Raw genomic sequence first — 11,743 nt, 5'->3', positions numbered from 1 at the left:
CGGGGCCGGAGGGTGCTCAGGGCCCCGCCTCTCCCGGGCCCGCCCCTCCCGGGCCCAGCCCCCTCCCGCCCACGACAATGACAAACCCCGGCGGCTGCTGTCCGCCGCGGAGCGGAAGCTCGGCCACTTGCCCCAGACGAAAGTGCACTTCGGCCCCGATGGGGAGCAGGGCCGGGGCCTCCCCGTCCACCAGGGCGCAGGCGGGGCACTGTAGGTGACCCGGGAGTAGGAGGAGGAGCTGGTACCTCCGGAGGAGGATGGCCTGGTGCCGCGGGAGGGGCCGTGGGAGGCCCATACTGCCCCCCAATACAGCGCGCAGCCCAGTCGGACTGCCCGCCGCGCCCCTTCCCAGCCTAGTCAACCTGGGGACGAATCGCCTGCCCAAGGCTCCAGGCGGGGCCTCAGCCAGTGTCAGGCCCCCTCCCGCCCTCTACTCTTCCTTTCCTTCCCCGCACCCCCCAGCCCCCAACCGCTTCCTCCCTGTCTCTCCGCCAGGTGAAGTAAGCCTGGTACAACCGCTTGCAAAGGAAGGAATGAAGGAGAGGGGAGGAAGGTAGGCGGGCACTACCCACCAGTCCCGCCCTGGAGTCCCCCAACTACGTTTGCTCCCTAACCCTTTGTGGGGTCCTGCGGGCCGCGTGGCACAGCCTATGAGCGTGTTCTAGACGCTTAGAGGCTCACAGGATGGAAATCTGTTAAGTTCCTCCAGGCGCAGCTGACTTGACACTATTGTTTTCTGACTCGTGTTCCGGGGTACCCGGTCTGGGAAAGGCTGCGCTGAGAGGCTCAGGTGTGTTAAGTCAGTGCCCTGCCACCCCCACGGCGGGTGGCAATGAGGTGAAGAAGGTGGACCACAGGGACTTGGGTCCCTTCCCGGGCAGAAGCTGCCCCTGCAGGGCCTGGAGTGGGGTTGATGCAGAGGGCCAGCCCAGCGCGCCTCCCAGGCACCTGCCTCAGGTCCTGACACTCTTGTCCCGTGGGGCGGCCATCCTGGGGGGCTGTTCTGGATGTTTCTACAGTGCTCTCCAATTCCATAAAATACAAGTCACGATTATGCTTTCAAAATACGTATGTATAATCACTCATAATACGAATTTAGAAGTAGAAATATGTCTACCTCGTGAAGCTCTCTAACACTGAGTTTAAGTCATTAGAAACTCGTAAGTCATAAGAAGGTTATTTAAAAATTTCTGAACTTAGAAACATAAAACCGAAACCCAAGCCCGTTGCCGTTGAGTCAACTTCAACTCGTAAAGAGCATGAACAACATTTTAGTTCACTTGAACGCAGCATGCTGTGACACAAGAAAACATTGCATAAATCTAAACAACCTCCCTAATCTCTAAGCTTGAAGAGAAAATGTGTCATCTGGCTACTCTCTAACCCTAGAGAAAAGACATAACAATACGACTCTTTGATGTCACGCACTGGTCCTTGTCATGTGGCGCCAAGGTAACAAATTCGCATATAAACCCTAAATTTCTGCTCACTCACTAAGAGGACGCAGAGATGGAACCGAGATTTTGTCCACCGCTGCCGATAAGGGACCTCTGCTGAGTTGGAGCCGTGGTTAAGCCTTCCTTCTGAGACCTCAGGTTAAAGGTAAGAGCCTGAAGTCTAAAGATGTGGACTATAACCATTGAATTAACATCGTAATTGTGATTGTTAATTCTGCTCTCCGGTTCTAAATGAATGTTGTCAGGTCTCCCTTGCGTGTCTTTCCATGACTACCTTGCAATAAACTAAACGAGTTTATGTATGACAAACCTGAGTATCTCTACAAATTTCCTAAGACTCCTAAAATCCTACATGACAGGGACTGAGAAGGCGGAAGATGGTCGTCACAAGGTTAAGGTGGAGGGGACCCTGCTGAACCTTGCCTCCTCAGCACGATGTCATCCACTCAGCAAAGATGTCTGAGCACTTACTACCAGCCAGCCCTGTGGGAACAGTAAGGATAAAAGCAAAAAATCAATGAAGACAGAACCCTCTGCCTCATGGAAGTTAACATTCTTGTAGAGGAGATAGGCAATGAACAAAGGCAGCACGCAAATAGCAGAGCGTCAGATGGTGACAAGACAATGACACTGGGGGGCTGGGGGCTGCAGATAACACAGGGCTGCTGGGGAGGGGTCTGCTCGGCTTCACTGTCAGGGAGAAGCCCCCTCCTCATCTAGAGGAGGGATTTAAAGAAGCAGGGATCACGAAGGGAGCCACCCTCAAGGGGCTGACCCCTTAGCAGCGAGGACAGGAGGTCCGGCCACAGTGGGGTTTAAGTGTGAAGGGAGTGACAGTCCACACTTGGGGGGAGGGGGCAGGCACCATGATGGAGCAGAGGTGAAGGGCTTGGAGGAAGGGTCAGGTTTTGCTAAGAGGCAAGTAAAGTGGCATCCAGGGGCAGGTTATCCAATAGGCAAGGTAAGCACGGTGCTTACCTTGCTTACAAGATCATCTATAGTGAAAATGTTCATTACAGAAGAGTAAGTAAGCACAAGTAAGCCTGTGCTTACCTTGCCTACTAGGTCATCCACCCCTGTCAGGGAGAGTAAATTTGAAGAGGGTTTGATTCTGTAGGAAGGTGCTGTCGGGTTGGGAATAAGACAGATGCCAGTTATACCTAGAAGGAGAATCCTTGATGTGGTGAAAAAATGTGAAATTGTTCACTATAGATGATCTGATAAGAAGGTAAGCACTGTGCCTATTGGATAATCCGCCCCTAGTGGTGTCAATCAGACAGGGTCCCAGGCCACTTCCCGTTCCTGGAGCCAGGAAGCCTCGTCCAACACCGGCTTGAACACAAGTTGCCCAGCGTGCGTGGTGGGGATGCGGGGACTTCAAGCGCCGCACGGCTGAGAGGGGGCATGATGGTGGTGAGCCTTGAGGCCTCCTTCTCCCTGGGGTGGCAGCAGCTGTCGGAGGAGGGAGGGCCAGCCCGAGTCTCACTGGTGCAGGGCACAGGGCACAGGACGCCAACCTTTCCCTTCCTGGGGTGGGGCCTGCCTGCATCCCCTGCTTTATGGTCCACCCAGGTTCATGCTGATTGGACAGGCTAGGATTCAGGGCCCACCTCTGGGCCTATCACAGGTCCAGGGGCCTGCACTGCACTGATTGGCTGATGCCTGTGTCACGTGCTCTACCTCAAGGTAAATAAAATGTGGTGTTGGGGGTTGATGAAAGATTGGAGTATGGGTCCTGGGGGATAGAGAGCCCCCCAAAGTAAAGACTTCCCTCAAGAGGGCGCTGGCTGGGGAAGAGAAGGGCAGGCGCAGTGTCCCGTCGGTTGAGGGCCAAGTGCTGCCAGACCCACTCAGGAGTGGGGACTCTAGGCCAAGAGGAACATGCCTTTTCTTGGCATGGCAAGGAAGTGTCAGGAAGTGAGGCTGGAAGAAAGTGTCAGGAAGTGAGGCTGGGCTGGAAGAGGACGTTCAGGCAGGACGGGAACACCTGGGGGGAGGACCAGGACCAAGACCAGCCGCAGACACCTTCACATAAATGCATGGGCACCCTTCCACCACCCAGTGTGTTGTTAGACCAGTCAGCTGTGACTCACGGTGGCCTTGTGTATAACAGAACAAAACGTTGCCCAGTCCTGGGTCGGCTTCATGATGGTTGGTATGTTTGAATCCTTGTTGCAGCCACTGTGTCAATCCACCTCATGGAGGATTCCCCTCATCTTCATTGATTCTCTACTTTACCAACCATGAGGTCCTTCTCTAGCCACTGGTGTTTCCTGATGACATGTGCAAAGTAAGTAGCCCAAGTCTCGCCATCCTTGCTTCTAAGGAGCATTCTGGCTGTACTTCTTCCAAGACAGATTTGTTCATTCTTCTGGCAGTCCATGGTACATTCAATATTCCTCACCAACACCATAATGTAATTGCATCAATTCTTCTTTTTCATTGTCCAGCTTTCCCATGCATATGAGGAGATTGAAAATGACATGGCTTGGGTCAGGCGCATCTTAGTCATCAAAGTGTCATCTTTGCTTTTTAAAACTTTGAAGAGATGTTTTACAGCAGATTTGCCCAATGCAATACATCATTTGATTTCTTGACTACTGGTTCCATGGACATTGATTGTTGATCCAAGAAGAACGACATCATGGACAACTTCAATTTTTTCTCCCCCACCCCCCTGGAATGGCTGGGTTCAAATCCCAGTTTGGTTGCTTGGAGAGTTGTTACTTTGGTCAAATTACTTAGCCCCTCTGTGCCTGCGTTTTCCCATCTGTGAAGTGGGGCTAGTCCTAACCCTTTCCTCATAAAGCAGTTATTAAGTTAATACGTGTTAGTATGTCGGTATTACAAATTAATACACATAAAGCGCCCCCACTGGGCTGGCACAAAGGGTACTGAGACACATGAAAAAACAGAAGGCACCTCAGGAGGTTTCCTGCGGTTGAGGGAAGGATTTAACCTTTCTCCTTGACCATGACTGTTTCTCAGGCAGCCGGGCCACGTGGCTCGTTTTGCGGGTGTGGAGAGTAAAGCATGTCTGGAAGGATATAGAGATGCCATCTGGGAACCAAGCAGGAATTGCATCCTTGCAGATGTGGGGATCAGAACACCCATGGTGCCAGATGGGAAAGCAAGAAGCACTTCCCTGAACACTTGGAGACCTAGGCTTCCTTCTGGCACCTTGTGGCCACAATCCCTTGGGGTCCAGCACAGCAACATGTCTTTGACAACACAGGTGTTCAGTTGACTCCTGGGGCTTGACCGGCTCCTGGTCCGAGGAAACTGACCTTTCCTCTAGGGTCTCCTAGGGCAGCTGTAACAAAGTACCATGACTTGGGGGCTTTAAAACACCAGAAATTTATTCCCTCACAGCTCTGGAGGCCAGTAGCCTGAAGTCAGTTATCAAAGTGTTAGCAGGGAGGGAGTGCCCCCTCCGAAGGCTTGGGGAGGATCCTTTCTCTCCAGTGTCTGGTGACCCCAGGCATTCCTTGGCTTGTGGCTGCATCACTCCAATCTCTGCCTCTATCCTCACATGGCCTGCTCTTCTCTTGTGTGTCTAATTTCCCTCTTATAAGAACATTTGTGAAGGCATTTAAGGCCCACCTGGACAATCCAGGATAATCTCCTCATCTCAATATCCTTAATGTAATCAGTCCTTTCTTCCCATAGAAGGTCATATTCAGAGGTTCCAGGGATGAGGATATGGCTATCTTTGGGGGCCTATTCAACCTCCCCAGGACATCCACAAAGGGAGCCCCCGCAGGGGGGATTAGAATATGTACAGGGAGGATCTCGAGGTGGTGAGGGTGACAATGTCTGCATGTTTGAGGAGAATTGAGGATGTAAAGTGAGTTTGGAGTGGCAAAAAGACCCCAACAACTTAGACACAGCCTGTGCTGATGGGAAATGGACATGATTTATGCAGGGCTCAAGGTGCTGGTTACCTTGTGGGAAGCAGCCGTGATCACAGATGTGTCAGAGAACACAGATGTCCCCACGCCCCGCCCAGCCCACCTCTGCTAGCCAGCTTGGCGTCGGAGCACTTGGTTTTCTTTGTGCTTGGATACTCTTTCTTTCCTCCTCTGTGTTTTATGAACATTCCATGACCTTGGTTTCATTTCATATCTCGCTAAATTAAATTAGCCTCTGGACACAGATCTGTGACCCGAGACTCCAGCACAGTCCTCCGTCCACCAAAGAGACAAGAGGCATCAAGTCATGGCGATTCAAGTGAAGATTTCTCTGCTACTTCAGGATATTAAAAAACAACTTCAAAAGGTCAAATTTTTACCCCACCCTTCCTCCATGAGCCCTGGTGGCACAGTGGTTAAGAGCTCGGCTGCTAACCAAAAGGTTGAATCCACCGGCCGCTCCTTGGAAACCTTATGGGGCAGTTCTACTCTGTCCTATAGGGTCGTTATGAGTTGGAATCGACTTGAGGGCAACGGGTTTTGTTTTTTCCTTCCACGAAGCATTTTACATACCATTTCCGGCCACTAGTAAACAAAAAAAATCAGTTGCCATTGAGTTGCCCCCGACTCATGGCGGCCCCATGTGTGTCAGGGTAGAACTGTACTCCACGGGGTTTCCAGTGACTGATTTTTCCCAAGTAGGTTGCCAGGCCTTTCTTCTGAGGTGACTCTGGGTGATCTGGGACCTCCAACCTTTCCGTTAGCAGCCAAGCGAGTTCACCATTTGTACCACCCAGGGATTCTATTACTGGCCACAAAGGTTCCCAAATCCCAGGATGATTTGAGTCAGTTTACTTATCTAAATCTAGATCCCTTGGGGGAGTTTTGAAAGATTTCTTGAGGATTCATTACATGTGGTTTGAGACCAGCTTAATTCAGTGCTCTCTGGTGTTGGTGGGCTTGTCCTCAGCTCTTCTCCCACTAAATCTTATTCAAACTGCTGAGGGAGAAAGGGGTCCTGCTTTTTCTGCAAGCATTTCTGTCATGGATTGAATTGTGTCCTCAAAAAATATCTGTGAACTTGGCTGAGTCATGATTCTCAGTGTTGTATGATTCTGTAATCTGATGTGATTTCCTTATGTGTTGTAAACTCTATCACTATAATGTAATAAGATGGATTAGCGGTAGTTGTATTAATGAGGTCTACAAGATTAATAGTGTCTTAAGCCAATCTCTTTTGAGATATAAAAGAAGCGAGCAGAGACACATGGGAACCTCATACCACCAAAAAAAGCAGTGCCGGGAGCAGAGCACTTCCTCTGGACCTGAGGTTCCTGCTCAGAGAAACTTCCAGACCAAGGGAAGATTGATGACACAGACCTTCCTCCAGAGATGACAGAGAAAGAGAGCCTTCCCCTGGAGCTGACACCCTGAATTTGGACTCGGAGCCTACTGCACTGTGAGAGAATAAACTTCTCTTTGTTAAAGCCATCCGCTTGTGGTATTTCTGTCAGAGCAGCACTAGATGACTAAGACAATTTCCTTCTGGGGCTAAGAAGTATCAAGAGGTTACAAACTCAGCATGTGGGTCTGGCCTTGGCCTTGGGACTATGTTGGAAAAAAAAAAAAAAGTTGCCTTTGAGTAACAACCCTATGTGTATCAGAGTAGAACTCTGCTGCATAGGGTTTCCAACGGCTGATTTTTCAGAAGATTGCCAGGCCTTTCTTCTGAGGCACCTCTGGGTAGACTCAAACCTCCAACCTTTCAGTTAACAGCTGAGTGCGTTAACTCTTTGCGCCACTCTGGAACTCCTCTGGGCTATCTCTTCGGTCAGTTTCTCCTTTGCTTACATAGTTTGATAGTCTCCACTTTGCAGAGGTTTGCAATATTTCATCTGGCTACGATCAGGGAGAGTGAATTTTACTATCAAAGCACGTAGTGGTCAGGTCATGCAGGACCACAGAATGCGTGCAACAAGCTCTTAGAAACGTGTCCTCCCCTCCCGCACCCCGTCTTCCTCACACACCCTCCCGGCGTCCCACAGAATAAACTACATGCCTTGTGCTTATACATCAAACACCAAGAAATGGCCGGTAACTATTTTATAGTAAATATATTTTTAATTTTTAACTGGAATACAGCAGTGCGTGGGGGAAGTACCATGTGCAATAGGACCTCAGGATCTTGCACGTCATCCCCCAGAGTTTCGTCCCAACCCACACACACAATGGGGAGCGGGGACCCTGCTTTTCATGACCAAACGGAAGACAGATGTGTGGCAACCCTGAGAAAGCAAAAGTCCAGCAAATAAAATACTCATCTGAAGAGGAAGAAAAAAAAAGACAATACAAGGAAAGTTGTCTTGGTTCTAGGAAAAGTCTTTTTTTTTTTTTTTTTACGGTATAATGACTCATTTATAAAGAGGAAGTGAGTTCTTTTGAAAAATACTTGAAATATTCTCGAAGGGGGAGAAAGCAGTTCTTCACCAGCGCGGCAGGGGCCGGGGCGGGGAGCCTGGCTCTGGGCCTGTCCTGAACCAGCAGGGACAGTTCCACTTCAGCAGTGAGAGCCGAGTCCTTGCTGCAAAGGAGAGAAGGACACACATTATCCCCCGCCCACGTGGGCCCCCTGGAGCGGGTGCAGCCACAGGGAGGGTGGGGTGGGAGGGGTGATGCATGGTGCTGGGGTCACAGTCGGCTCTCAATACATGTACACTAGAGAGCAAGGGGACTAGGGCAGCCTTCTAGAATGATCCAGAATGATTCAGAAGGCTCTAAGATAAACTTCTTGATAAGATCCATCTTTTGTGAGCTGTCCACAAAATGATGGGATAACAATATGTCACAGGATGAGGGGGCAGGGGCACCCAGGCTGCCTACCCCCTTTGGGTGAGAAGCAGGTGGGGGAGGGGGCCAAGTAGGGTCAGACCAACAAAGATCAGCCCAGCGCAGGAGCCCCACTTTCTGTGTAAGAAGCAGATCTGGAAGCTGCCCTGAGCAGGATATGGGGCCCTCCCAGGGCGGGTCTTCACCAAACAACAGAACACATCCTGAGGGCACTGGGGTCAGATGGCACGGCTGTGGAACCCGAGGCTCGCTGCCAGGACTCCTGATATACAGAGCCCGCCTGATGCTGTGCGTCCCTGGGGTCCCGTAGCTGCTGTGCTGGAAGCAGGTGGGTGGGGGGAGGACGAGACTCTGGCCTTTGGTTCCACAATCCAGTGCCCAGCATCCGCTTTGCGTGCCAGGGCATCTGACTGGGGTCAGAATGTTTCTTGGTTTACTTGGGGGTTCCAAATCAGGCACCCCTCCTGGTCCTCGCCCCTGACCCCTCCCTCCCGGGCAGCTTGGGGGCTGTCCTTGGCCCTCTGAGGGGCGGCGGTGGCCGTGGACTGCTGCATGTGCTTCTTGATCCCCACTAGTAAGGGGACACCACCAGCCTGAGAGGGGAGACATCTGGGAGAAGAGGCAGCTTCCGCTTCACTTCTGGGAACCAGGTGGTCCCGAAAGTGTGGTTCAGGGGTACCCCCCCCCCAGTGAAGGCGGGAGCCTGCTGGGGTCTCTGCTGTGAGGCCTTGTCAGAAACTGGGTGGGTTTGGGGTAGGGGAGAGGAGGTAGCAGCCAGTCCTGCTGAGACTTGGGGGGGACCCTCTCTACAGCTTGGGGGAGGGGAGGGAGACACTTTTTTTTAAATCAGATTTTACTGGAGCTCACCCCCCAGTCGTTACTTCTCAGAGGTGTTATTTTCCTGTTAAATAAGTGGGCTCCATGGGGAAGGGGATCTGCCAGGGTTGGGGAGCGGGTGAGGCGCTGGAATGGGCTCCGCAGGCAGGAGTTTCTGTGCTGAGACCCCACGTACCTCCTTCTCCTCACCTGCCCACCTTGCCCAGATCCTGGAGGAGAGGACTGTGAAGCGGGCAGCAAGAGGAGGAGGAGGGAAAGAGAGAGTGTGTGTGGGTGTGGGTGTGTGGCACAGGGGATGACCTAAGACTTCCAGAAGCAACACATTTTGGAAAGCTGCTTCACCGTAGCCACACCCAGATGCACATCCGGGGTGGTGCCGGGCTCAGGGTATCACAGCATCACTAGGCCATGGCAGAAGCTCCGGCCATGGGATCCCGAAATGGCCACGAGCCAGGAGGGCACCAGGGTTATGGAGGTTTGGTTGGGGAGGTGGGGTGGGAAGACGTTTCCAGAAACCCACACTCTCAGGCTGGGGAAGATGCCACTCGGCTGTCCCAGAAAATGCACTCAGCATTCATTCTGCACAAATCCACATGCCAGGAGCACCTGGGCCATCTCCTCAGGGGCTCCAGGCTTCTCAGAGGACAGGTGGGCAGGTGGAGGTGGGGATGCGGGCAGTGCCAGGCTGGGAGGGTGGGGGCCCAGGAGCTCAGCAGGAAGGTTGCCCAGAGGAGGTGACTCAGAAACCTGGGCCTGAGTGAGGAGCAGGGGTGGCAGACCGGTCGGAGCAGAGCAAGTGCCGGGGGAGGGGAGGAGGAGCGTGTCCGGACAGCCAGCGACGGAGTGTGTGTGAGGCCAGAAAATGAGTCCCACCCGACGCACCTTGTGGTGTGTGTGGGTCAGTGTCGATGAGTCACAGTGTTTGTTTGCTTTTTCCTTCAGTTTAGATGCTCTTTACTGGCAGGTGTTGAGAGTGCAAAATAGTAACACATCCAGAGGGATGGAAAAGGAGGTGGGCATGGCTCCCACCCACCAAGTGAGGACCCTGTAACCAGGCCAGTGGGGAGGGAGCATTTGACTGTGGCCAGTTTGGGCCCAGAACTTTCCAAGGAACAAGGTCCCTGGCAGGTGGGCTCCTCACAACACAGGGAAAGAGCACAACACTTTGGAAGGGGCACGGGTAGGTCCTGCCCAGGCTGCTTGGCCCCTGTCCACTGCACACCTAGACCCCTCAAGAGGAAGGTGTCACAGCTTGGGTGGATGTGCAGGTGAATGAGTGTGGGGGCTGTGAGTGTGAATATGTATGAGTGTGAGAGTATGTGGGTTCATGAGTGTGAGGATGTGACAGGCATGAGTGTGTGTGAGCTTGTGTAGGTGTGAGAGTGGGTGTGTGATCGTATGAGTGAGTGTAAGAGTGTGAGCAACTCTGTGAATGTGTGGGGACATGTCAGTGTGAGTGAGTGAATGTGTGAGCATATGAGTGAATGTGTGTGTGGGTGTGTGGAGGGTGGGTGGGGTGCTCTGGAAGACTGAGGGGGGCCGAAGCCGGGCCATGGGTGGCCTTGTGGTGTGTATTCAGGAGTTTGACCTTTCCCCTCAGGACACCAGGAAGTAAGTGCTCCAAACCCCTGAAGTGAGAGCCTTGGAAAGTATCAGTGGAAAAAATGAGAGGGTTCCTGACTGGAAAGCAGCCTTCATGGCCCTGAGTGTCCAGCATTTGCCGAGTGGCCCCAAAGGCCCCCCAGCACAGCCCCGACCCGGCATAGAGACAGCTTGGGCACTACCCTGACTAGAAAACTCCCCGTTTTCTCTGACTTCTGTTCCTTGGTTGAACCCCACTCTGGATCGACATCCCTCACACTGTGAAAGGACATCATAGGTGCAACAAATACCTCCTCACGGCTGGAACGTTGCTCCAAACGTGCACGGCGTTCCGGGGGACTCTGCCACAGACATCCTGGATGGTCACGGGGTCGGTCTGAGGAGTAACATGGCTGCGGATGAGCTTGGCTAGATAACAGCCTCCCCCTCCTCCCCCGCCCCATAGCTCCCACAGGTCTCAGCCAAAGACAGACCCTCCCTGGCCCTCAGAATACAGTTAAGAGACTGGTTCTAGGCTGACGGTGTCACATCAGCTCATTGGCCCTGCCTACACGCCAGTATTATAAATCACCTCAGGAGAAAAAAAGCCCACATAGCATTTTAAAACTATGAACCTATAGGTTTTCCATTCCCACATGGCATGTTGCCCAGTCAGTTCCCACCCACAGCATTGGTCCCTCCTGCGTGGAGGCGGTTCCCGCACAGGATAAAGAAGGCCTTGATCTTCCAGGGTCAAACAAGGTACTTTGTCTCAGGGAGATAAGAGGCTTAGCAGCAGAGAGAAGGTTTTCCAAAGTGCAAATGCTTCACTGTGCTTGTCAGGAGCCAAGTGGCTGCCTAGAATCCTGGAATCACAGTCACTCTAGAAGCCACTGGAATGAAAGTGGGAGAGGCAGGAGGGATCTCCCCCCATGGGAGGGGGGGCCAAAGAAGGGAGAAAGACATGGAGGAGGAATGGGCAAGAGGTCACCTGGTCCCTGACACCCAAACACTCAGGGGCCTTCACTCCATGTGACGGGTAATTTTACATGTCAACTGGGCTAGGCTAAGGTTCCCAGTGGTTTGGCCAAACACTGTACTAGCTGCTGT

The 11,743-nt window shown here is 52.4% G+C and overlaps 1 protein-coding gene across 1 annotated transcript in view; it reads right to left on the bottom strand.

Annotated features, from left to right (window-relative positions):
- Nucleotides 1-7,783: 7,783 nt before the first annotated feature.
- The window catches only part of DNMT3L (DNA methyltransferase 3 like), a 31,002-nt gene continuing 27,042 nt past the window's right edge, over nucleotides 7,784-11,743 (bottom strand). The window contains exons 12-13 of the mRNA XM_004384859.1: nucleotides 10,945-11,030; nucleotides 7,784-7,949 (exon numbers count right to left, since the gene is read on the bottom strand). Of these exons, the coding sequence (XP_004384916.1) occupies nucleotides 7,784-7,949; nucleotides 10,945-11,030 (252 nt within the window). The remainder of the gene's footprint in view (nucleotides 7,950-10,944; nucleotides 11,031-11,743) is intronic.

This window comes from Trichechus manatus, unplaced genomic scaffold, assembly GCF_000243295.1.
Source record: "Trichechus manatus latirostris isolate Lorelei unplaced genomic scaffold, TriManLat1.0 scaffold00128, whole genome shotgun sequence".
NCBI lineage: Eukaryota > Metazoa > Chordata > Mammalia > Sirenia > Trichechidae > Trichechus > Trichechus manatus.
The sequence above is the reverse complement of the archived record's forward strand: the minus strand, read 5'-3'. Positions and strand labels throughout refer to the sequence as shown.